At 44.6% G+C, this 27909-nt stretch overlaps 1 protein-coding gene across 1 annotated transcript; it reads right to left on the bottom strand.

The window, feature by feature from the left end:
- Positions 1-66: 66 nt before the first annotated feature.
- Positions 67-27475, bottom strand: Stt3A (catalytic subunit 3A of the oligosaccharyltransferase complex). The gene is made up of 14 exons (XM_050183069.3): positions 27214-27475; positions 26300-26427; positions 24440-24622; positions 21887-22032; positions 20783-20980; positions 17546-17656; positions 17372-17452; positions 15872-16028; positions 13080-13315; positions 10221-10382; positions 9305-9493; positions 4683-4902; positions 2793-2981; positions 67-517 (listed from the first exon to the last, which is right to left on the bottom strand). Exons 2-14 carry the CDS (start codon positions 26412-26414, stop codon positions 372-374), a joined length of 2133 nt encoding a protein of 710 aa, XP_050039026.1. The 5' UTR covers positions 26415-26427; positions 27214-27475; the 3' UTR covers positions 67-371.
- Positions 27476-27909: the final 434 nt, after the last annotated feature.

The raw sequence follows: 27909 nt of genomic DNA, 5'->3' as shown, positions 1-27909 counted from the left end.
TATGGCCACTACAGATACATGCTTCCAATACTTCCACAAAGCTCTGCATAAAATTCAAGTAGTGAATTATTTTGTAGAAAGCTTTTATTCGCATTCAGCACCCATTCTCTCATTCAACACATGGCCCAGGAAAAAAAAAAGAGAGAGAGAGAAACCCACAAGGACTTTCACAGGGTAAACAAAAATGGAGGGGCGAGAGCCAAGGATGTCACAGGGCTTCTCACAGAAATGTGAGGATGATTTGCGTGTGTTCCATGACACTGTTGTGTCCAGCAAAAGAATGGAGAACAATCTCAGTGCTGCAGTGTGGCCCTCTGCTGCACAGATTGTATGTCACAGGATACAGCAGCAAGTGACGATTGCTCTGGTCCTCAGATGCCCCGGTTTGGGAGGTCCTTGACCTTGTAGATGCGCACCAGCCAGTGCTCTGTCGTGTATGCTTCTTCGAGAACGTCAAGCTCAAAGTCCTTGTTGCCAATTTCAGCATTGCGCACCCTGTCATAGCCTGGTGGTTTGCCTGGAAATGTGAATAAAATTGGTCAACGGAAGCTCTTGGTTTCCTCTGTAGCAGTAGAACAAGATCCTTGCAGACAGGTCAGGGGCAACAACTAAGATGAAATAAACACAAAAGAAAATAGAGGCAGCACACTTCTGGATACACGAACAGACAGCTCTGCTCTGACGTTTGTCTATGTAATCCAGAAATGTGCTGCTTTTACAACAATAATGGTCAGCCAACTAGCCCACTATAATCTCAACAAAGATGACCTCGCAACATAAGCATTGCTTGCCTTCATCTTCACCGAACTTACTCTTCACCGAACAGTTTCATCATGAGTCTGTACCACTTTTCTCCTTTCATAAGTGTATAACATCTGTCAAGAAAGTTAACAATGTCTGACTGGTGCTAGTTAAAGGAATAATGACACACATTTTCCAAAGAGTAAAAACTGTACCACAAGCTTCTTGCATGTGCGAAGATCACACTTAGCAAGTATAATTAGTAAGTATGAACGTTGAGAAATGCTTAAAGTTTGATGTCAGGCCTAGCATTACCAACCATATGCTGAAGTCATGACACAAAGGAAAATGTGCTGACTTTGTAGCAATAAGGCTAGAAGCGCTGGTGTAGCTCGTAAAAAAAAAAAAGTAAACAATAGTGCTGCACGTCTCTTCTGGCTGTGCCTGTGTGTCAGCGGCAACAATCACAGCAATGAAGCCAGTTGCCATGTTGAAACTTGCTTGTCAAAGCAAGTGTTATAGTAAATTACAACTAGAACAGTCTGGTGCTTGCCAGTATTTCTCCTCACAAAGTTTGAATGGGGGCAAAATGGTCATGAGGCGAAACTGTCAAGTCAGCACTGCTTTATCCTATAAAAAAGGTACCCATAGGAAATGTTTATTTTTCACCGATATGTGCAGAATACACTGACAATAGTATTCAATGCGAAAAAAAAAAAAAAAGAAGTATCGCGGAAGCTCTTCCAGCAGTAGCTGGGGCAACACCGGGCAGAACACTGAAGGTGAGCTACACATCAAGCCACCAAAGGTTTTGCATGGAGCTTGTACGCACAGTTCTCATCGGATATGACATAGAGGTGTACACTGCACTTCCTCTACATTTCCTGCATGAAACCAGAGCAGCTAGGGATATTGCACTGGCAGTTCTCCTCTGACTGTGCTTTCCAAAGAAAGCAAGTCACCTGCCATACTTATTTCTTTCTCGTCTTCCATTTCTACGACAATCCAACTAATAATGCTTGCTACTTGTCATTCAGCGTTGTAGGCCGAAGGGATATACCGTATTTATTCGAACCTAGGCTGATAGTTTTTTTCCAAATAATCATGTACAAAACTCTAGGGTTGGCTTAGATTCGAGGATTTAAAAAAACGCGCCTGTTTGTAACTGAAAATGATAAATATGGTCCATAGCTAGTGCCATCTAAAAAAGTCAGTATCACAGCCACTACTAGCCGGGCAAGTAGTCAACTGAAGTACACGAGCGATGTCGTCGCTTTGACCTGTGTCGTATCATAGCTGGTTCTATGGTATCAACGTGCTGTGTGGCGCTATCGTAATGGCACACTATAGTGCAGTTTTCAAACGAAAGGTTGTGCTAGCCGCAGAGGCGTAGTAAGCCAGGTGGGACTTCAGCATCGATGAGAAAAACATCTATCGTAGGAAGGGGCAACGGGAGATGCTTTTGCATGTGCCGCAACGAGAAGATGACAGCGGTAAGGAAGTGTGCAATAATAGAGAGGAGCTGTTCACCGAGATCATGCCGAGTTTTGACGCGTGCGATATCGCACTGTCTGTGCATGCATGGGCGCGCGGACGTGAGCTTGTGCGCATCTGCAAGTGTACGTGTGGTCTGGGCTATAGGGACAAGGCTAATGGATAAAGGACAATGTAGAGTGAGCTAGGCATGTGCATATTAAATAAATGCTGCTATCATTTTGTGAACGCTGTCCTCACGTTTTTTGTTTGGCTGACATTCGAGTTAAGTTTTTTATATATCTTTTTTTTTTGCTTCGGAAATTTGGGGGTTGGCTTAGAATCGCGGCCGGTCTAGATTTGAGTAAATACAGTAGCCAGAACCTCCATACTCAAAACGGAAACATGGCAAAAATAGATTTTAAAATTCCTGGTGTGTTGCCTAATAGGTAACACTTGTCCATAAAGGGTTAAACGTTTGGCAATAAAAAAGGATCACATTGAGAACAAGGAATACTTGTGGGAACTTCTGAAATGTTCCCAAGCTGAGCTGCAGAATGTACTACTGTGAAATTTACCAGCTTCAGTGTAGACGGAGCCAAAGCGGTAGTAGCACATTTTGTACATGAGGCAGTTGAGCAGCACAGGGGAGCCCTCACGGTCCACGCTGAACTCTCCTGACGGTGTGTAGTAGTCCTGCTCTTTGATGTGCTGGCCTCGGTCTGTGCTCCCGCCAATGCGCACCATCCACAGGAACTTGTTGATGTCTGCGGAAAGCAGGAGTAATGATGCACTCTGCCTTCAGGCTTTCCAGCATAGGGGTGCTAACAACATTCGGAAATGCTGAATAGCAAATCAAACAGGAGAAAAGTTGTTTTCGAATACAGTAAAACCTCAATAAACCATACTCGCTTAACCAGTAGTTCATACCTCGTTCATGCGTATAGGAGGGAAAAAAAATGCAGAAAAAACATACGAACAGGGCAAACGTACGATCTGAAGTAACTAAAAAAATTAGACAGACTCGACTACTGATGACATCTACGTAATGCGAAGCAGACGACACCTGTTGTGTGCTGGAAGTGCTTAAATGTAATGATAAATTGTCGTTGTGTATTGTCTTTCGGTTACTTTTCTTTCTATATAGAAAAAATTCACCAATATTCCAACTATTACAAGCAACATCTATCGACGACACAACCTGGGTAGCCAATCGGACAGCTCACCCAACTAAGCAGATTGTAACGGGGCAGCTGAAAACTCAGGGAAGCTACAGTAGAACCTCTTTGATACGATCCTGTTATGTGGGATTTCCCGTAGGCAACATTCATGATCAAGAACACAAAAATGACTCAATAGAGCTACACTTATTTTTTACCGGTTCACACATTCCAGAAAAACACCATCATTTGGCACCAATGGTCAGCACATTGCCAAACTGCAATCGTAGGATATGTTTTCCAGCCACTACATCCCATATACAAAAGAAAATGCGCAAGGTGTGCATGCTCAAGAACAGTAGCCACCCACCGCTGCAGCTTCACCGCAAAACTCGCCCGCCCATCTCACATGAAAATGAGGTGCTGCGGTGCTTATGTCACCAATAGTTTTGGTGGGTGTTAATTCATGACATAATCAATTGCACTAATTAATTAGCACAATTAATTATGTCCATTGAAAACTTAATTTCATCACACTTCTTGCATCTTCAGAATTGTGAAAAGTTTACAGCTGCAGAACAGAATAAGAATGGTCAATTCTAGAATGAGTTTTGTCAAGTTTACATGATGTGGACAACATGAGAGAATTCTTACAGGAATGTCAGATAAGTGAACAACTATTTCATGTCTAACATAGTACTTAGAAAGCACCTATCCAGCTACTTAAATAAAGTGTACGTTTAACATCCCAAAACAGCATAGTGGATTATAAGGCACGCTGTAGTGGATGACGTGCTCATGCACTGCGCCTCCATCAAAATAGGGCTGGCTGCCATGAACGGGATTGAACCTGTGACCTTGTGCTGAGCTGCGCAATCCCTGTGATGGGTTATATAGCTACCTAAAAGTAATGCCCTATGTAAAAAATTGCGGAAAACAATGAAAGAAGCGAACCTGTTACATGACGCCGTACCGACACCGAGAGCAAACACCCAGCCATTTACCTTGCAACTTGTTTAACTAAAAGAGAGCTTACACTTACTGTTAAAACTCGCAGCGCAGGTCAATCAAAAGTGTTTCAATATGCATGTGACACATCTTAAATATTACTGTCATCAGTGGGTTCGCATTTGATGCACTAATTGGTGTGCATAATTGTGCATACAGCACCTGAAGGGTATAGAGCAAGCACTTGAAGAAAAATTTGCGAGCAAGTGCCAAACAGCTTTAACAAATGTGCTCGTCAAAGTCAAGACAGAATGGCAATGATATAAAAAGCAAGACAACAAGAGGGGAGCAGCTACTGACCATCTGACGAGTAGCCCGAGAGGCCACCAAAGATGACGAGCACATAGTTGACATCCAGCTCACGCATGATCTCGTAGGCACGGTCCTCGGGAGAGGCCATGGCCTGGCCTACGCGAGAGATGTGTGTGTTGTTCCATGTGTTGTTGTCCACCAGGATGGTACGGTTCGCCATGGCGGTGATCTGGTAGCCGTAGTCCCACCACGACATAACCTTGGCATCCTGCCAATGGTGGATAAATAAGCCGGGGTCAGTGAACATTATACACCGGTATAAACCACTTCGGTGAACAGACCTATTTGTATGTTCCCCAATAAGTCAACACCAAGCGCCTCTCTTTACTTTTGCTTTCATGATTTAGGGTACAGTGGTGTTACCAAGGTAGGAAAAATAAGTTGGAAGCTCTAGCAGCGTTAAGGAGGCCTTTATACCTGTGAAACAATGGCATCTGTCAACTGATGAAGAAACCAGAAGACCATACCAAAGAAACCAGAATTTGTTGCAGTGATTGTAGTCATTCGCTTACATTTAATATGGGAAAACAAATGCTGTTAAACTAATTTCATTTTCAATTCTGGGGCTTTATGTGCCAATACCACGATCTGATTATGAGGCATGCTGTAGTGGAGGCACTCTGGGTTAATATTGCCATTTGGGGTCCTTTAACGTGCACCCAGTCCATGGTACATGGCCGTTTCTGCATTTCACACCCATTGAAACGTGGCTGCGTGGTCGAATTCGATCCCGCACCTTCGGGCTTAGTAGCACAATGCCGCAGCTACGACAGCAAGTAACAAACGCTGTATGTGTGCGTAAAATTATTTTCAGACAGTCTTTAAAATAGACACCAAACTAGGCTATAAAGATAACTCTTAGAACTCTCAGGGCAGTTGTTTGGTGGAGTGAAATCATCTTTCATAGAAGAAAGTAAAACAGTGACAGATGGTCAAAATTCCTTTCCTCAATTTTACTACAGCACACACTACAGCTTTCTTAACGTTTCTACAACTTCCTTAAAAGGTGCTGCACGTTTCATATGAGTTCAGCGATACGCCAACTTGCACAATCCAGTGCTATTTTCTATGCCGAAATCGCAACTCAGCACTCAAACTGAGCACAGCACAAATTGGGTAGTACTGCTTCATGACTTTTACCACTGCCAGCCTGTGAACATTAAAATTTGTAAAATCCCACAAGCACGCCACTGAAGGGGGAGGGAAGGCAATGGGAACAGCAAAATTTTTTTTGAAGCTTGTCTGAAAATACTCCTTTTCAGGAATACCTACAATAGAATGTCATGGATATACAATCCCGTTTCGTATGATTTCCCGATGCTAACGTTCGCGATCGAGAAAGCAAAAAAATAATTCAGTACAGTTACGCTTCTTATTATACCAGTTAAAATGTTCCCAGAAAACACGATCGTTCAGTATATTGCCAAACTGCGATCGTATAATACAATTTCTGGCTGCTAGATCCCATGTGAACAAGAAAAGGTGCGAAACATGAACATTCGAGAGCAGTTGGGGCCTGCAACGGCAGCTTCCCCGCAGAACTGGCCGGCCCGTGTCACCTGAGAATAGAGAGTTTTAGCTTGTCTGGCGTTTTGGTAAATGCCAGCGGACTGGGCCTTTTACCGGATAGGTGGCAAGTGTAAACATAAGCGGCTTGACAAGTGCCTGTCACCTCATGGGGCAGAGCTGAACCCCACAAACACATAGCTAACATTGCATCAACCGAGTATATTCTACTTCGCTGCTGATGTAAATTTTCGACAGCGGTGAATCGTGACACAATAATGCCTCTGAAAATTCAGAGCAGCAGCGGGAAAGAATACACTTCGTTACTGCAATATTAGCTCTGCGTCACGGCCTCCGAGATTTGGACACGCCAGCAGGTTTTTCTCCGGCCGTCCCAATCGCATGAAGAGAGCGTAATTTCTGAGGTGCGCGTGGCCGGCTCCTCCTCCGTGTCGCAGCGCTTGCGACCAAGGGCTATGGAAGCGTCGGGGTGGCTTTTGAGAGCTCTGGGACTGTTGCTGCAGCATGGATTAGGCGAGAAAAGAATGCTTTTGTGCTGCTATATATATAATATTTTACTGATTTGGAAATGATGGCTCAAGGTGTACGAGGGGCAAAGTGCATGCTGGTGCCCATTTATTCTCAAAGGCTTTTAATTTTTTTTTTCGACAGACTTACTCCCGCTACACTGATGTGGGTATGTAGAAGTGGAATGTCTCGGCAAAAGATTGTCATGTGCTGGAAACGCACAATACTTCGAAATTTGGGGGATATGTAGTTATGATTATCATTTTGTGGGCTGGTTCCAATGCTGGCTCACCAAAGCAGCCAGTTTCAAAGCAGTTTCACTTGCTGGTGTTGGCACTTGTTTTCGTCTAGATAGGGTGTGAAGCAAGACATGGCATGACCCACTCATGGAAACCTGCTGCAATCGCCCGTGTATATAGAGTGAGGTGCACGACTGAGAACATTAGGTGGCCAAAACTATTTCGGAGTACCCCGCTACGGCGTGCCTTATAATCATATTGTTTTTGGCCCGTACACCCACTATTTTCTATTGCAATACCTATAGACACTCCAGGCTGTGACATACAACATTTCTTCTCAGTTGCGCTGAACAGCAGCGCCGCATCCAAACAAGGCAACAGCACAAATGCTCAATTTAACCAGCATGTGCACATTACAAAGAAAGAAGAGTGAGTGCACGCTGAAGAGTGATGCTAACTGAACGGGTGGAATCGCAACAGGCATCTATATGCTCGCTTCTCGTGATACTGCTGGTGCCACCACGTCTGGCGACACCTGACCTTCCTCACCTTTGTGAGGAGGGTCATACATCGCCAGAGCCTAAGGCGTCGGTCTGGCGAAGTGAAGGTGAAAGCGAGAGCTATGCTCGCATAGCGCACAATGATTCGCCACTTGCCTGCCAGGCTCCCTATATTTCCCTTCCAAATTCTTTCCGTTGTGCTGTGGAGGTGCAAAGAGTGGACACACTCTTAGAAGCATGGAGCAGGGTGAAGCAGTGGCCCTATGTCTAGCCCGAGCGTAGTTGGCACTGTAACGGCTCTGGACTGGAGCTACAGGTGCATACGTAAAGCTCCTATGTGTGTGCATGTGCACATGTGTGTGTATGTGAAGGATCTGGGTGTTGGTCCTTCCTCTTGACGGTGAAAATGCTCTGCAAAACGCAAAGAAAGAGCCAATGTGCATGCTGACATCTCGCAGTCTGCCTTCTATTGTGGCCTGTGCTGGCGCCGTATGCCTCGGCTAACAGCGCCACATTACACTTTTTCTGCTGAGGAGCACAATGAATGGGACAGCCGGAGCCAGCCGGCGCACTTATATTTCGGAGGCCATGTTTGTGTTTGTCTGGGTGAGCTCTGCACCACCAGGTGGCTGCACCACTCCAGCTGCTCACATTTATGCCTATGCCTATGCCCAGTCCGCCTGCGTTAAAGTATCGTACAAGCTAACGCTCTCTAATGCCGCCATGCACTCTTTCCTGTTCCGTTACTAGCAAATCTCCTCGCGGGTTGTGACAAGCTGACATTCACAGCTACGACTGCTCATCCTATTGCGATAAGCATTTCTCCTGTTTGTTTCACAGCGTGCGTGGCACAGGAAGTGTGCTGCATGCTTTTAATAATAACCCAAACGCATCTCTAGTTCTTGCTGCAGGCGGCGTGACACGAGCATCATGTTTCGCTCTGGTGGCATTGTGGCATCGTATTTTGCCATTGCCCGGTAGCTCAATTTTGTTTTGGCTTCCCCATGGCTGTTTTAAAACAACAATGCGCATCTGGGCCACCACCAGTAGTTTTATGTATTGGTGTCTCACACTGCAACCTTTCTCGCCATGTCACAACTTCATGCCAAGATGCTTCCGACAGAAGAAGCTGCTGACCCAGGCCCAATTCAAGGAGTGCTAATGCAAGTTTGCAGAAGCCACAAAAATGAAAACACATGCCTCAGGTGGCTCAGGACCAAACAGATCGGCATGTACTAGTGTCTCTAATTGCAACAATTCATGCAATGTTTCGCATTACCTAGATGTCAAGTACAGTTGAGTCTGCTTAATTTTTTAGTGAATTTGGATCGTATGTTTTCTCAGTTAGTGCATTTTTCCTGGTACTTTCTTTCCGAAACGTATTAGAAAGGTTCTATTGTACATACACGCTTTATTAAAGATGATTTACCTTTATAATTCAGCCCGCAAGCAGCAATATATTTTGCACAGCAAATACTGACGAGCAACACATTGTCTTTAAATTATTCTGACTTTTTTTCACCGACTTCAATGTTGCAGATTGCACCCGCCTGAGGATCCCGTCTGTATAAGCTTGCTCGAAGCAAGTACCTGTGTTACATGTTTTGATCATCAACAGAAGGAAAGGTTCAGATATCGACGAGCGGAACAGCAATGTGAACACTTGAAGCAAAATTTGTAAAGCTATAAAATGAGCCCTAATTTGTAAACATTACGGGGAAATTCTGCAGATTTGGCAGGTATGCTACAGCAAGATATTGCGACTGATGTTGCACAACATTTAAGTATCCCCGAAAGTCACTGCTGCAGAATGTGGCTACAGTTGCATGGTGCATACCTCTGGGGTGTTGTGCCGCAGCCAGTAGTAGGCCTCACGAAAGTCGTCGAAGATGATGCGCGAGCCGTCGTGCGCTCTCGCCGACAGCACGATGGAGGGTGATGAGTAGGCTTCCGAGGTCACCCAGGTACAGTGCATTGTGTATGATGTCAGGAAGATGCACATCATGGCCACAAAGCCTTGTGCCACCTGCGACATGTTGCACGGCACTAGCCAATGTCACACAGAGCACATGCATCGAGACTACAGTGCAACCCACTACGTATGTAAATGATACAAGCATAGTGAAGATCAAAATTAGTCTATGATAGACGCTGTATAATGGGAATGCTCCAGATTAATTCAGACCACCTGGGGTTGCTTAATGCGCACATGAATCTAAGAACACAAGCATTTTTGCATGCTGCCCTAATCGAAATAAGGCTGTAAAAGCTGGGAATTAAACCCACAACCTCATTATCAGCGGCACACCACCATAGCATTGAGTCCTCGTGCTGGGTATACAAGCTGCATACAACTACATATGTAGTTTATACGTACACAACTATACACATACATACATGCACGTACACATACTTATATACACACATATAATGTAGACATAGTACATATACAACTACATACGTAACTTATAGAGATTTGCTGCTTTAGCATAAACATTTTGCATAACTCCATAAAGAAAGAAAATGTAATGTGATGTGAAGAAAAAAGAACATTTAGTCTTGCATGTGAATGTTTGAAACGGAATAACCATTCTGAACTGCTACACTGGCATTAACTGACAATTCCACCATGCTCTATGTTGGCAACAGTTAAACATGCAGGCAGATTATATACATGAAAATCTTATTTATTGTCTTATGTTATAGTCTTATTTATTATGATGTTTAAAGTAAGAGCAATGTCAAGTGCTCACCTCAGTGCGCATAAAGTAGTTGCCCTCATGGCGCTTGCCTTTCTTGTCAGGTGGAGCAACGTCCACCTGCTTGGAGTAGGTGGTGAGCATGGCAGAGACTCCGATGCCTGCCAGGATGCACATGACAGGTGCCAGCACCAGCATCAGACGCACCATCACGCCCTGCATGATCAACAGCCATAGAAGCACAAAGATTTGCAGTCTTACATAGAGCACCTAATCAGGCACAACTAAAGAAGGAAGCAACAGTGCATAAAGCTAGTGTAAATGGGAAAAGAGTACCTGAAACACTGACTAGCAACTCAACACCTAGTCGCTACTCGGCACTTGATTTTCATGTTTACTTTTGTCCCATCTTCACGCACTGTTGTTTCTTTCTCGGAGATCATAATGGCTAAGCCCAATTTGTATTCTGCAGCAACGGCAATGATAGCTCAATACAATAAAATATATTGATAACTGAGCCTTCTTCCTTTCCGTCGGTTTCATTTTATGCATCAACTATTTTAGGCCATAGTGTTGTGCTGTGGCTGCACTTCTGAATGGGTGCTGCACAAGCTTGGAACTGTGCAGTAAACTTGCGAAAAAAGTGTAGGTGAATCAAACAGAGCATAACTTCCCTTTCAAGAAGGCTTCTGAAATAGAGTGTTGTTAAGAAGTGGGCTTTAGCATATCTGGTTTTCATATTTTGACAATGGAGCTTAACTTTTTGTGGTTTCTACGTTGAGTGAAAATATCACATTTCTTGGAGAAAACCTTTTCAGACACAAAACTGCTAGAAGTTTCTTGCTTAGCATTTTTCTGTTTCATTAACTAGCATCATATCTTAGGTCACTATGACATTTCTTATTCAAAGCCTTTTGAAGAAGTCTAAAATTGCTTTAACCGCATCCTGTACACTAACTAATTTTGTGATGTGTGAACAAATGACAATCCAGTTGACCAAACTATTTGGGCACAAAGTACGACTGGCACTGGCAATTAACTACTGTGCTGGACACCTCTCTTCATGACATGAGAAGTGTACAAAATGTGAAGAAGCCTGCATGCAAGCTGATGTACTAGACAAGCAAAACAGGTATTCAGCGGCTCTCACAAGGTCTAGTGAATGCCATCTAATCTTCACAACAACTAGCTTATTATTGGCAGCACTCACATATCTGAACAAATTTCATCAACAATGCCATGCCACTCAAGTGCTAAGAAATATTTCAATCGAACCAACACTCCTTTCATTACAATGACCTTCCTAAGGGGGCCGTGACATGGTCATCTGATTAGTCTGTTTATCATTGTAAGAGGAGTCAATATATATATATATATATATAAAAGAAGGAGAAGCAAATAAAACAAACATGCAGATCCCGTGCACTGTGAGGAATCGATGCAAGTGAAGCTTTGTCTGCTGTGTGCGTTCATTTATGTTATTTGGCAGCGATATATTGACGCCATATGACAGTCATGACGTGATGTGAAATGTTACCTTGCCTGCTCCGTTTGTGTTTGTTGTTCTTGCTCCGATTGATGCTTTATACGAGCCTTCGTCTCCTCGGCACTAAGCGCACGCTTTGGCGCCATTCTGGGTTGTAGCGCTGTGGCTCACAAAACTGCCTCCTCTCTCTCTCTCTCTATTCCCTCACTAACATTCTCCCAACCTCCTCCCTCTACTGTCACTGTTGTTGCGGGTGAGCGTGGAGACAAGAGCGGCAGTTCCAGCACTGCATTTGTGGGTGGTCACGCCTAGTTACGTGTCCAGAGGGCATTGCGCACATGTGACGCGATGCAAATGTTGACACGAGCTTCTCCGGTCATCTTTCCATTATGCCACACTCCTGTCTTGTACTAATGTGACAGTGTCAAGGGCACCGTGTCATAGAACATCCGGTGTCGATGCTGCGGGTGTCACTTGGCAAATAATTATCCTGAAACACAACTGCGCAGGCCCTCCATACCTTGTCTTACATTCTTTACAAAGTTATTTCTCTGAATTTTGAGAATGACAGCTCATAAACAAATTTCATGAAACAAAACACTGACAGCGCATGCCTTTTATGTTTTTGTGACGTGACCACGCCTCATCCACAACCCGATGTGGCCAGCGTTAGTGGCAGCGACATGCAAGACCACAGCAGCAGCGGAAAGTCAAAGAAAGAGGCAAAGAAAGCTATGCTTTAAAAAGAAAAGAAGACTGGGCGCTTAGGTATGAATATTAACCCAAAATTTCAATTTGAATTCGCTGCCTCTTAGCACCTCCCACTGACCGTAACTGCCATTCTGTCATGACTTGTATGACGTCAAAAAGTGCCGGGGCTACCACTGTGTTTCCTGCTCCGAAACATTCTGAAACCATGCTATGCCAAACTCTCCTTACTCCATTTGCAATGGCAACCAACAGTGCAGCAAGGGCATCATTGCTGCATTGTGTTTCTAATTATTTCCCTCACACGAGAAAAAGAGCACAAATCAGTGACCACTGAGGTACACATGTAAAAATTAGATCACGAGTAGTATAATGCACGCATTTACTGCACAGAATGCACTTCATTTTGTCACACATCAGCGCTGCCAGACTGCTGTACAGTTAAACTGCAACATTGAAAAAAATTCACAAACAAGTTTTCCACCACAGTGAATGTGCTAAAATTTTGTTAGCTTGCTGTGGGACGCGCACTGCTTAACATGCAAAGCATAATTCAAGCTTGACGATTTGGTGTCATGGCCCCCTTAAAGAAAGCAAAACAGAATTTTCGGAAACTGATTTGGCATGCTTTTTCACTGGTGCTTATTCATTCTAAACAAAAAAAAAAAACAATGCCCAGTCACATGCAAACAAGGGCAGTGATCAGGGGTGCTACTCACGGCAAAGTATATGCTTGTGATGCCATAGAGGATGATGAAGATGTTTGCGTCGGTCAGCTTGCTGAAGCAGAAGTACAGGCCGACTGGAAACATGAAGACGAGTAGCTGCAGGTCGAAGTAGAAGGAGGACCAAGATGTTGGCTGGTGCTCAGAGACGGAGGCAATGATTGGGATGTTGTTCTTGGCGTATGACGGATCGAGCAGCGAGTAGAAACGTCCAGTCCATGGGGAAATCTCTGAAGCATACTTTCGCTAAGCAATAACATTCTGAGTGTGATGCTACGGCCATTTGCAAAAACATTTTTCATAATATTAAATTCCCCTTTCTCCCCCATCTTATTCTTAACTTTATAGTTTCTGTTCTCTTGCCGCGATACAGAGTAGTAAACTAGATTTTCTATCACGGTGGAGTTTCCTGCCTTTCCACTTTCTCTCACCTCTCTCTCATTGTAGCTTCTCTACTGTATGCTGCATGTGTATCATGACAAAAGACAAATTCACCGGCAAACGAAAAATAAAACATTTGACAAACAGACCCTGTTGAATAAGCTCAGTACTTCAGTATTTATAATGGCGTTACACATTGGGGGCGATGGGGGGGGGGGGGGGGGGGGGGGGGGGGGCAGAGGAGTTAGTATATCTTTAATTGTGAACTTGTATTCCACAACAAACATCATGACAACTGCACAGTGCATTTCATTTCAGTAGTGTGTAACTGACATTGTGTTACTGTCCAGGAAAACAAGGAATAGAATTGATGAAAATAAATGCTCATGATAATAATGAGAGTTGCAGTTGTTTAATAGACAAAAGTACACTTCAGAATTTATGATTGCTTTAACAGCTTTCAGTAATTATAATGCTTCCTGCATCTTCCTGTAGTCACGTGTCAGCTCACAAGTACTTATTATGGGCAAGTGCACGGATACATTTGCCAACCATGAACTCTTTCAAATAAAGTTGCTGGAAGCTAAGGGTTCCAAATCAATTAAAAGGTTTGTCTGAGACACTCAAGGTGCAATACATGCTGAAAAACCACAGGATTCAGTGTGCTTCAAGAATGATATGCACTGTTGGTCACGTCTCTTCCAATAAGCTCATAAAAAAGAACTGTGAAGAAATTGGGAACTGTGAAAAGCTGTGTGCCCTGCGGTGGTTCTGCAAAACACACAGTCAGATTTTACTATGACATTTACTTGATTTGCAATTTTTTCTGAGTCCTTGAGGCAAGCTGCAACACATTGTGCAATGTGTTGCTGTTCTCAATATGCTGCACTGTCTTTGCATTGTTATCCCACTGTGCTCTAGGCCATGCAATGCTAAAAACACCAGACATGTTATTAAACTGAGCAATAGGGGCACTTGTGGCACACAGCAAGAGCCCCCAGAAAACTCGATCACCAAAAGTGTCAGTACCACTCGCTGTTACATGAAACCTGTAAGACTCACTGTGGCATTGAACACTATTTGTTGGAGTGTTCTGGATTTGCTACAGAGCACAATTCTTTGGCTGGGGTGCTTCACCGTTGAGGCGCTCCTCACACTAGTGTGGACGACGTAGTCTTTATGTGAGGATGCTGGAGATTCAGGAAGCAGGTGTCCTGACTTCTCCTGATCCTCTCGACTGACTGACTCCTTGACTTAGCCTGAGATTAGTAACATTTGCCAGACTGATTCCAGAGTTTTATGTTTGAGAAGTGGGACGGTCAGTGTGGCATCATGTGATGGATGGATCAAGAATTGTGGGCTGTTCTTCCTGTTCTGCCTCATTGTGTGTGTCCCCAATACTTGCTATGCTTTAGAATGATGGCGCACTGAACGACATACCTATAGAGTTTACATTTTTTAACTCTCCCGAGAGGTAACACTTGGGTGGAGCAATTGTGGGCAAGTCTTACAAGGCTAGGTCCACCTGCAGCTAACAACATCCTACTCTCTGGCACCTCACGCAACGGCACCAAGCATGCTGAAGGCACCAGGTCTCCTCGATTTGGCTGCACCTTTTGCACTAGTTCAGAAAAGTGTCGTGCCAGTGCAGTGCCAGTTCTTGAAGTGTGAGTGTAGCGTGACACTAGCGCTTTCGGTGCAGCGGTCAAATCGAGGACAAAAGTGCAGAAACGTACAGGCCTTCGTCTGCTGCGAGTGGGCGGCTGTGGCTTTTCTTTTGTTGGTGTGTCATTATTCAGAAAGCATGACCAAGCGTGGTTTCCACACCTTTCTGAATCATATATCTCATATATGTCATATTTCAAACGACTGACCGATGTGGTTTCGCGCAAACTTAACGTCGAGGTAGCGGTAAGCTCGTGAAAATTAATACAAACGACTGCGACCCGAGGGAAAATCCCGGCCTTCAGTGCACTTAGCAGCAGTTGAACCTGGAAAGCACCCTTAACAAGATGCTGCGTACACATCCTGAAGAAAACTGGCGTTCGTGCTGCGTTACTAATAGCAGGCACCGTCGATGCCGTCTACTAACACCCGCACGGCCACGGAGCCGCATCTGTCATCTGCTATCAAAAGCCTTGCACTACGTGCACGAGAAAAGAACCTGCGGAGAGTCTAGTGCTGAAGTGTACATGAACTCGTGCAGCACGACGTCAAATCAAGTGCCGAAGTGCAGGTGGCGCTAGCTGCACTGGCAAATCGAGTGATAGAGTGCTGCACCCCCTGAACTAGTGCAGAAAGTGCAGCCAAATCGAGGAGACCTACCGTGACATTCATGCACAGTGCAGTACAGTCGGTCCTACTAAGAGAACAGAGGACTCTGTAAAAACAAGAGGCAAGGATACTGCCGAGGATGGTGAGCACACCACCCACAGCCAATGTCACTGTGGCTGTGGCCACAACAACGGTGCGGAAGAGAAGCTCAAAGTGCTCCTTGGGCAGCTTAGAACGCACATAGTCCACAAAGGCGTGCAGCTGGCACAGGCCAAACACACCCAAGGCCTGCAGAAGAGAAAAGGCAGTCACATGCAAGGTTTGAGCAAGAACTCCTCCCTGGCAAGTACACAAACCATTTTTGTGTGTGAATAGAGTTGACAAAACAAAATCTGTGTACTATGTTCCATTGCAATCATACAATTGCTGGACAGTTCAAGTGGACTTTTTGTCAACAGACGTGCATAGCAGCGCAAGAAAAAGTTCTAGTGCCAACGTGAGGCTTATAGCGCGTGAAAAGACAAGGACGAAGGGAAGACGTGACACACACAGGTGCTAACTTGCAACGATCTTTATGTATGATGATGTGCGCGAAAAAGTTGTACTATATATATATGGGGCCATTGCTCGAAATATTGTTGCAAGTTAGCGCCTGTGTGTGTCACGTCTTCCCTTTGTCCTTGTCTTTTCATGCGCTTTAAGCCTCATGATGTCTTGCCAACAAGCCCAAATCACTGCATTCTAGTGCCAAAACAGCAAAATGTCACATCGCATCTCTGAGTTATGTGATGGTTATCAATGATTGATTGCATCTCATGCCCCTAGGCTGCGCAGTAAGAAAAGATGCTGCTGTGTAGGACTCCAGATTAAATTTAACCACCTGGCATTCTTTCACAGAAAATACTAATACACAAGCATTTTGCATTTTGTCACCACATAGTTGGCAGCTGTGGCTAAGAAATGAACCGACGACCCAAGGTCGAAGATGTGGATAACGATGTGGTTGATGTTCGTAGTCATCAACAGTGATGCCCTTCAGAGTGGAGAATATGCTCTAGTACCTTTTCTTACCTAGTATAGATAAAAAGGTGCAATAGAAAAAGGAGAGAATGTACTTGCATGAAGCCCAAGTCGTTAATTGCAATGGTCAGCTCTGTCCAATGCATGCATGAGCTAATGTGGATCACAAATCACTTTTGTATTCACAAGTGTTCCACAAGCACCCTGCACTGTGCAGAATTTCTCAAGATTTTTGATTTTATAGTAATTCACGCAGTAAGTGAGCTTACAAAATCAATGCTACAATAGCACTGGCAATGACAGTTCGCTTCAGTTTCTGCCCTTGCACCTTGCACAACATCTGGCTAGATTTTTTATGTAGTATCTATTGTATTCTTACTGTGAATAGTTACAATGCTTTGCAGTATGAATATATAAACTTTTGCATGTAAGGATGGCTGCACGGATGTGTTAAAAAGCTCTTGGAAGTTTTTGAACATCAGCTATTTTAGTATCAGCAATTACTGCGCAGAATTACACTGCAGTATCCGTTATTCTTTGATGGAATCATTCACTTTTGATCCATTGCAACCTATTAGGTCACCAAATAAGCAAGGGCATGTCCGACTTACTGCCATGTGCTCCGAGGACTGCACGGGCTGGAAACCGACGAATGAGATTTGCATCGAAAGCAGTGTGCCCAACACGTAGAGCTAGCATAGAAGAGAGACGAAAAGAAAAATTGGACTTAGTATCTAACTTACACAGAAACTAAAGGGCGCAACAAGCAATGTGGAAAACCTTACTGTGCTGTAGGCTGTGTAAATACGGTGTGAGAAGCGCCCCGTGAACATCAGTGCCAAAACATGGAGTGGAATCAAGTTGATGAGGAACACGTAGCCTCCCCACGATGACACCTGCGGAAATGAATTGATTTTATTAACACATGCACATCCAGGAAGCAATCCCTCCTCATCTCTGGCAGCCACTATAAAACCCTTTTCATGATTGCAAAGGCAGCTTTATTGCAAGGCAGTTTGCCAAACTAATGGAGGCATAGAAATGTTTTGCAAACAATGTGTACAAACCCAGTTTGCTTGTATTATGGCTTGACAAATGTAGACACGGCTCTCGTGATGAAACCATGCACAAAAGACAATCCTCAACATGTGCAACTAGCACTTCGTCTTTATTTGAATGATCACTGGTTCTGCCATTAGTTGGGCAAAAGTGCAGTGCTGAGAAGAGAACTTGAGAATTATGAAAAGGCTCTATTGATCGTCTAGGTTTTGTTGCATGCTGTCACTTAGTTGCACTAGTATTCAGCTTAAAGGGACACTAAACAGAAAAATAGATTGAGGAGCATTAGTAAATGACGCTTCTAACACCAAACACGACAATGACCGTGAGAGGAGGATTGGTAAGCCACAAAGATCACAAAAACAAAACACTTGTGGCAACACCGCACTGAAGTTCCTGCACCATCTAGCCGTGATGCCATGAATTTTGACGATGTCTGCTCATTTACTTATTTTTTATCAGTATTGGCTTTGTCGGGATGCACTACAGCAGCACGCTTCATGTATTCCGAATGATGTTACATAGGAAGCAAATCGGATCACTCTCTGGAGTGACATCCTTCACACGTTCAACCTAGAATGGGCAGGGGTAACTGAAAACACAAGTGGCTGCGCAGCAATCTGTAGCTATGCAGATGTTTAGAACACAATAAAAAATTAGAGGGTTTATGCAGACCACTCATATTTGGGCTCTTATAATCACAAAAACCTACCCTACGGACCCAATGCATTTGCACTGAACCGTCAAAATCATTTCAGGACCCCTTAAAGGGCTCCTCACCAGGCCCGCCCATTTTGAGCTGACAAGCGCAGTGCATACAATGCGTGCTGATGATGTGTCTGCAAAGTTTTACACCGCTATGCACCGTGAAAAGGGCTGTAATTTCAAACCAAACACTTTGCACCCTGCTCCTCGTGGCTGCCGCACTCCCAGCCGGAGAGCCGACGTCAATCACAAAAGTGTGCCTACATAAATTGCAGTGCTACGACGTCACTCGGAGTGAGACATGACTTGGATAATTATTCAAGGCAACATCAGTTATTTGTTTGACTTGTTGCTTTAATAGATAATTGAAAGTTTACAGAAATAAGAAAACCTACAAACCAAATGTCTGGGAGTCTTTGTTATACTTTGTGCTGTAGCGAGAGGTACATACTTCAGTTTCGTGTGTTTGTTCCCACGTTGTGCAGTCACATGTGCAAAACTATCTGCCATTTTCTACTGGGTTCCAATACGTGGGTGTGCTCTTTGATCCACTTACGTCTGCCTCAGTCCTTGTGACTGTGGCACTGGCTTATACGGCTACTCAGGTGTTCTGCAGAGTGCGCAAAATAGGGAGCTGTGCGAAACGAAACAAATGCAACAGCTCACGCGCGACACCATCACCGGAAGTGCACCACTCTGAAAAAACATGACAGAGAGAAAGAAAATGAGAAAAGAAAAAAAAAAAGGGAAAAGAAAGGAAGGCAGGGTCCACGTCAAGTGATTCTCTGGCTCCGGTATGAAAGAACTTAGGGAAGGAATTTCAGTTGTCGAGGCTTGATGGGGGAAAGTGGAGAGAGTCTACGTTGGTGGTGAAGCTCGCCTCCTGAAATCATGGGTTCTCAGCACTTCATATACAGTAAAACCTCGTTAAACCGTACCCGCTTAAACAGTAGTTTCGGTTTAAAAGTAGTAAAGTCAATTCCCCGACTCAGCGGCCATTGAACATAATGTATTTAGTATCCGCATAAACCGTACCAGCTTATTGCGTACGCATCGGTTAAAACGTAGCGTTTCCACTTTTCGTCGCGCAAACACGGCGGTGCGTCGTCTCCACCGGGCGGTCCGGCAGAACAACAAGCCTCAGAGATCGGTACAACGGCCTCCAAGCGCCCTGTGCGTTTGCACGTGAAGCCGCATCAACATCAACATCATTTCGACGCCGTGCCAGAGAGCGAGAGAGCGCTATGGCGTCGTGCAAGCGAGGACTCGCGTCATGCCGAAGCTCGGATAAAAGACACCGGGTGCTCAGCATAGAAGAAAAATTAGACGTCGTCCGTGCTATCGAACGTGACATGAAGAAGTCGGCGCTGGCCCGCGACTTGGATCTGCTGTTGACTACAGTGTGTGGCATTTGGAATGTGAAGTTGCTCGGCAGCGCTGCTGCGACCGCAAAGAGATGTCGGCTACGAGGTTCGACTTTTCGCCATCGTTGCCTCTGTTGTTGCCGAAGTGTCGACTAGCGACAGTGATGAGGACGACACGGAAAGCGACAGCACGGGCGATTCAGGCCCGACAGTGGCAGAAGCTGCGCGTTAGGTCAGCCTCGTGAATGCAATCGTCGCAACGAGAACAGGGGCGCGATAACGTAACCATTCCAAACGAAAAGTTTTCCGAACTCCGGCACCTGGCAATGAAAAAGGCGCCCCGGAACTTATGCAGCACTAGTGCGCGCGTGCACGGAGAATACGTAACGCCAACGAGGAATCTGCCGTGCGAGTGTTTGCCGAGAGGAGGGGGGCTGGCTGAGAAGCTGGCACGCAACTTGAGTAAGTTTGAGGCTGCTGTCGTCGTGCTAGGCCGCCGCGGCATCAAACGAAAATAACACTTATGTCGCGCGAAGTGAATAAATACTGCATGTTTTTTCCCCTTTCATCGCACTCTCTCTGAGTTCCGTTTTCTACAGGTAAGTGGGCGATCTTATGCTATTTCGGTTAAACAGTACTACCGTTTAGTACGTACTTTTTCCGAGCTCCGGCCGACTACGGTTTAACGAGGTTTCACTGTATTTCTATCTCTGCTATTTATGAACTACCTGAAATATTATTGTGGTAGAACACTCCTTTGAGGGCACATAACTTCCAGTGCATAACCATAATTTGTTATGTGGCCTGTTGAGGTGCCTTTTAAGAGCAGTTGCACGTTCTGACTGGCCATTCGTACGTGTGATACATATATATGGGTGACACTTGTTAGCTCACCATGTAAAAGTATGCAAGGCCACAGAGGGCAGCCCAGAATATGGCCCCTGTCTTGACAGCCTTGATCCACATGTAGTAAGTCAGGAGCATGCAGAAGATGGCGATGCCTTCGTTGTCATAAGACCCAGCTACTGATCGAGAGATGTAGCCAGGGACGATGGATATCATAGCAGCGGCCATCAGGCCAGCAGCAGTGTCCTGCGCAAAGACAGTGATCAATGATTGAAAGTGAAATGCTGCACAAAAGTGCTTTCAATGTGAGAAAATTATTTGCCAATCTCAGGGCACCAAACCGCAGCAGACTAAATTTGGGCTGAAATAATGAGAATGGTTGCAGTATGATGGACTAATGAAGCATGAACAAGTAAAAGCGAGCTAGAACTTGTTCTTTCATTTTCATTTTTAGCATTTCATGTACTGTCAGCATGACTTTCACTTGCACCATTTGAAACATGTCTGGAAATAGCTGAAACACGCACTGGACCTGCATGTTTTCAACATACTTGCATAAACACTCTAAACAGCCTTTATGGTGCTGTGGATGATGGCCAAAGGAGTACTGTCGGTTTCTCCATTTTCACATACTGCAATTTGTGTGCCATCTTCTTCTCTATCTCCATTATTGCTACACATTTCCAGGCCCAAGCAATCTATTAATGAACAAGCAGTTGTTCTATACAGCCTATTATTGTATGCACTACAAACACTTATCGCAATAATAAGGAGTATTCACATGAATAAAAGAATGCAGATGATGTTGCCAGTGACAAATGTCTCTTTGCAGCTCTGAAGGAGAAATCCGATTGATTTCTTTAGCCATCCCAGCCCTGAAGTCAGAAGGATTTCAATGTAACCAGATAAATTTATCAACGCAAGCACCTGGTAATGTGTACATCTGAGCACAGCCACAAAAGTTGCTAAGCCCACATTGCCGACGCCAAGGCATTTCAGGTTCAGTTGGTGTGCCATTCTGACAGAGTCAATATGAATTCTGTATAGCTAATGTAATTTCCATAAGAATCATAAAGAAAACGCAGGGAATGATTGGCAAGTTTTCCACATGGAATGTTTCAGCATGGCTGTACTGACGATCATCCAACTCACCTTGAGTTCCTTTGTAAGCAGGAAGGTTACGAGGGTGGTCAGACTTGAGAAGAATGGAGCCAAGAAGACACACACATTGCGAATGTCCACTGTAATGTGCAGAAACTGCAACGCATGGTACAGAGCTGCTGATGTCACCATCAAACCTGTAAATGTAAGAGAGAGAATGTGAAGCATGCATAGGACACCTCAAACAAAAATAATAAGAGATAATTATAAGATCAGTAACAAAACCTGCCTCATTGATGCGATTGTAACGAAGAAGACTAGCCTGTGCCTCAGCAGCATCGCCACTGGCACGAACTCATGGTTGCAAGCACTTGTGACTGCTGTCCATTCGCCTGCGTCCGCTGCTAATGAATCTCTTAGTCATCGAAGTTGCGCCACTGATAGGGGTAACGTCCGAGTCATGGCTGAGCAGTCGGAAAATGCTATCAGTCGGTAGTGGCATAAGAGGAAAATGCTGTCGGACTAATAGCGGCATAGGTGGCAGCAAAAAGATAGGCAGTCGATACATTGGGGGCGGCGAGAGCATGTGTGGACGAAATCGGGCAGCTGCTTCTGCGTAGGTGAGAGGTGCAGTGACTGGCGTCAAGGGCCGGAGGAACGGCTTGAGAAATTTGCTCATGGATGAAATCATGGATCGGAGGTGGCAAAGCGGGTGGTGATTCCGGGACAGAAGACATCAAAGATAGCTGGCGAGCAAACTCTGCGGGAACAAACTTCTTCATTTTTAGGAACAGAGTAGCATGGTTGTCGCAGACTCCAAGGCTTGACAAAGAGTTGGTGGGCATAGGGGGACGTCAAGTGTGAAGCCGTTGCCTGCGCAACTCGATGAACATTGACACAATTTGATCACTTCAATGAAAGTGTGAGGACTCTTCGATAATAACATTTGGAACGCGTCATCCTCAATATCCTTTACTATATGTTTGCAAAGGTCAACAATGTCCTCAATAGAGCTTGTGAAATTCTCTCCAATCTCTAGGGATCGTGTACGCAAACATTGTTCTGCACAAAGCTTTTGTACTGCTGGCCGATCAAAAACATGGGTAAAGCTGGTCTTGAAGACCAACCATGCAGTTAGGTCAGCTTCATAGTTTAGAAATCATAGTTTCGCAACGTCCCAGAGATAGAATGCTACGTTTCTTGACTTGCTAGCCTCTGCCCACTGGTTATGGGCACTCAGTCGCTCGTAAGAGGAGATCCAATCTTCAACGTCTTTGTCATCTGCATCAGAGAAGATAGGGGAATCTCCCTTATGCAAGGCACCGGCACAAACCAGGCTGGGCGGCACCGTTGGAGGAGTTGGAAGAGTGTGTGCGTCGTCGCGAATGATGACTCCGAATTTCCAGGGTGGTTGAAACCCAGCAACCTCCAGTACTTGCCAAGAGATTTATTAGCAGCGGACACAGGCGAACGGGCAGCAGTCACAAGCGTTCGGCGAAGGACAGCAATGACGAGCTCATGCCGGTGGCGATGCTACTGAGGCGCAGGCTACTCTTCCCTGTTACACTATTTTTTTAATCACATGGATTTACGCAATGAACTGCTGAACCTTTCGGCTTCAGCCCTTTCGGTTTTCAACCTTTCGGTTTCAGCTTATGAAGTTTGCCACTTCATAAGCATTGGGCACTAGTGTTCACTCTTTCTATATCACAGGAAATTATTATTGTGCAATATCTGCCAGTAATGTGGTGTGCAGGCTGATTTGTTTTCGATTCAAGCAGCCAATGATTAAGGGAAGGAGTATACACAATGCCACTGATGATGATGATGGGGATTTATTGGCAACCCCTTTGAAATGGGGCGGTGATAAACAGTCACCTAGCCTGCTTGAGCTACTCAGGTATTATATAAATGCTTCTCATTCTAGCATTTTTGTATACGTCTCTTTAATCTTTTTTCTCTTCCTGAAAACTTCTCTGTCCATCTTGCACTGCTACCTATGCCTGTAACAGACCTGGTCATATCAACCTCATCCCTGCTTTTTTTTTTCACCAATATTCAAAACGTCTCGTTTATCTCGACTGCTGGCCGGTTGATGCTTCCATTAATTTTGACAAGTGCTGCAATCTAACATCGACAAATGCAACTAGAAGCAAGCTGACAGATATAGTTGCTATCAATTCACATTGCGCGGTATTTTCTTCATATTGACTATACTATTCATCAGCTATCTTGGTACAAATTTCGGTGAGAACTATACTTGTTATCAGTAGTGAAAGGGCTAATGTGAGGGTTCTTTTGAAGATGTGTTCAGCAGTGCTAAGACAGTGCATAAGTGCAATGACCAAGTGTACTTGTATGACCTACTCGGCTTTAAAAAAAAAAAAAAAACCCACCTCTAACCACTACATGCTGGAAGTATAGTCGCATCACTGGCAACATTCCCTGGATAGGGTCATAAAATGAAATCTGAACTCACTAGGGAACAGAGATCGCAGCTATTTCTTCTGTAAATATTGCAATTCTTAATCGACAAGGCTGATTACATACTGCAGCCACATGCAAAGGGCTATCAGAAAAAAATACCTAGCAATCACAAATTACCGGGATAGATTGTGCCACCAATGATCCTTCCAAGAGGATACCAGGCTCGGTCATCGAACCAGTTGTGGAAGCTGTAGAAGCCTTCCTCAGCGAGGTAGCGGGTAGTGCGGTAGTTGAAGTATGGATCAAATTCATGAATTACACTTTCGAAGCGTAGTACAGAGAAGAGCCGGCAGACGAATGCTGAAAGAAAAATAAACATAGCACAGTGAGTGAGCCACCTTGTTTTCAAGAACTTGATACCATACTGCAATACCTTCTTTGCAATGTGGAATCACTTTCACACATAAAGTTAACTAGAAAGCGAATTTCCATTTTTACATTCACAGCTGTGCATGAAACTGCAACAATTATTTCCCACAGGCGTAGTTCTGGGGCCAGCGAGCTTTAGAATCCTGCTACACTCCCATCACATGGACCACTCTGAAGTAATCAGGTGAAAGAGGTGAGTTTATTTCTACCAATCTCATTTTCATTCTGGCATGATAGTACCATGCATGTTTGGCAGCTTGCAAACTAAGTACACTTAATGCTGGTTCTGTGTGGAACAAATGCAGCATAACACTTTTGATGATTTATACTTCAGTCAAAACATGTGCTACTGGGACAGTTTAACTAATTCAGTACTGTTAAAAACTTCAAGCAAATTTTAATTTTAAGAATTTTTAATGTAAAAAGACAATTTGAACTTTTGTATTTGTGGACATTCCACATCAACATGGACAATTCTTACACTATACCTCTCTCTTTCTTGTTCAGTATATTTAGTCGCGAGAAATCCTAGTTTGAGCTTCAATGCACATTTCCATTTGCTGATTTATTTTCTGAGCGAATCTCCTTGAAACAAGATCAATCTCTGCAGTTTTGAACACACATCGAATAAAAAAATGCTAAAGGAAAACTGGCTTTGATGCATTTGTATATCAAGAACTAGGTTCAAGTATGTGGGATCTTGACCCACAAAACTGTGGCATTCATTTTAGTCAGCAGCCCTAGTTCTCACATGATTCTTGTATTCCACTTAAGACTTTTTCAGAAGTGGAAGCCAGCTCATTTTCATTGTTAACATGATTTCCTGAGGCTACCTGGCTTTTCATTGTCTCTCTTGCAACTCGGTGAGATGAGAGCATTGTTGAAGGATGCTATTTTCTAAATAGCAGCGAAAGGAAAATGAGGAAAAAAATACAAGCTATTGTTCACTTTCAATACAGACAGCCTCCTCACAATAGCTCAGCACCTTGTCGATGGACATTGAGCCTAACATATTCATGGAATTGCGTTCCATGAAACACCATTTACAACAATAATTAAAAACCTTGAAAGAAGTGTATTGAGGTGAGCACAATGATTGTACAGAAAGGATTGAACAGATAAAGCTGGCAATTTGACCTCCCTAATGCATTTGAACATGCACTAATAATAGCTCCCATTCACCCTAGCAGGTCACAGTGCACAGCATGTAGCTGTGGCAAAGGTCAATTTTAACAGGAAGAAAGCAGGTATGGGAAAAACATGGGGTTAATGCAAATGAAACTTCACTGTAATATTGGTCATCACAACACCGTGGCCAAATATTACTTTCTCGTGTTAAGTTGGTTAACCTGCGTGCATTGTCCCCCTTATATATCAAAACTTAGGCGAACTACTCCACATTTCCAATATCTCCTTTAATGGTCGCATACTTGTAATAACATTAAGTGAAGCTTGAGAGTTGAAGACTATAGTGTTGTAATATGTTTTCAAGTTCGGTAGCATTTACTGAACGCCTTCTAATCTATAAATTACACTTCATTATGGAACAGTGGTCTGTTTCTAACATTAAAACCAGCTCAGTGCACCAAACGCTAACACATTACTCACACAGCACCGCTGCCATTGAGAGTATGGACATCTTGAGCAGCGTCTCCTGCTTCTCCGGATTCATTCGCGACCACCATGACGCTCTCTTGTACTGGACGGGGCTTGCAGATGACATGTTGAGCCCGAGCCTGCGATGCCAAGGGAGCGGATAGAAACACTCGCCAACCGGCTTCCGGAAGCGCCACGTTCACACGCGCGCACTGCATCTAGCGCTGTCTTATCTCCGGAGCGGGTATCAATCGTGCAACGTGGTGAGGCTTGCACTGAGTTCTCTATTCGCGGCTGCTACACCCATTTCAAAGCTTTCCGAAAACCTTATAGAGAACAGTGAGACGCAACGAACATCAAACCGAGCACGTTGGCAGCATGCGCGATTGAACACGCCTCCAGCGAGTCTCGGCACACATCACTACATTCTCGCATCGAGCACCGTGTTCACTGCTGTTTTTCGACACTGTATGCGGTACTAAAAGTTCGGCCAGGAAAAGGTTAAAATGATACACGTCGAGAAACAAGTTGGCAGACAGTGGCCTTTTCCTCACGTCAGCCAAGAAACTCGTACCACGACCACCACGATCGTGTGTAAATATAACGTCCAAAATGCGTCCGGCAATTAAGAGCAGTTTAATATCTAGGTGCAGCACATACAATCTGAGCAGTTTGATTCTCAAGGGCAGCGCGCATGTGTCAAACAGGTTCAAACCTTTCTAGAGGCCGGCAACCAAAAGCAAAAACAACCGCCCAACCGGCATCGTCAGCACCAACCTGTTTCCTCACACCAACGCGTCAACACCAACGACAAGAGCCCAAGCAAGCGCTGTTAATGCAGCCTATACGTGAAAACTATGCGCCCACGGATGCAGATCACCTGCCGATCCGTATTTACAAAGTAAGAGCTCGTAAGATCAGCTTACCTAGGCCTAAGCAAGTGGCGACCGTGTCAAGAAGTTTCTCTTGACGCTCAGTCAAGAGATGCGTTTTTGTCTTTTCCTTTTCTCTGTGGTCGCCGTATACACCTGGTGATGGTCGTGCGATCTTCGCCTCATCTAAAACAACGGCGGTGCGATGGAAGGTTTCACCATAGTAAGCCGGGCGCACCGCGCTAACGCTATCGCCCACTTCAAAGCCGGTGAAACTTGCCGACAACGCTACACACGCAGCTACACGTGGCAAACATTGGGACAGGGGAACGGCCGGCGACGGCTACAAATCGGCTGCAAGCCCGCAAGATAGATGCAGCCTTTTGTCTATGCGACTGTGCTTTTTGTGCATTGTTCACTTATGTTTCGCGCTTGTAAAGCACAATACGCAGACAATATTTAATAAATCAACCTTGGTCATTCTTAAGAATACGCTGCACGCCGTAAAAGGCCGCCCACGGCCACTTTTGGACGGCAGTTTAATTTCGTAACGCAATGATCACTGAAGCGGATCCTTCGAAGGTGTAAACGGTTATGTTCGACGTAACGAAGCTTTTCAAGGGCAGCATCAAAGAACACATCGGCGAGCAGGGCCGCATAACGACGAAAATGACGCCTAGGCCAACACGCACACAAAAACCAGAGTTTCCCTCTTCTTCTCCCCCCTTCTGCGAACATGTCGAGCGCTGT

The sequence above is a fragment of the Dermacentor andersoni genome, chromosome 4, assembly GCF_023375885.2.
Source record: "Dermacentor andersoni chromosome 4, qqDerAnde1_hic_scaffold, whole genome shotgun sequence".
NCBI lineage: Eukaryota > Metazoa > Arthropoda > Arachnida > Ixodida > Ixodidae > Dermacentor > Dermacentor andersoni.
The sequence above is the reverse complement of the archived record's forward strand: the minus strand, read 5'-3'. Positions and strand labels throughout refer to the sequence as shown.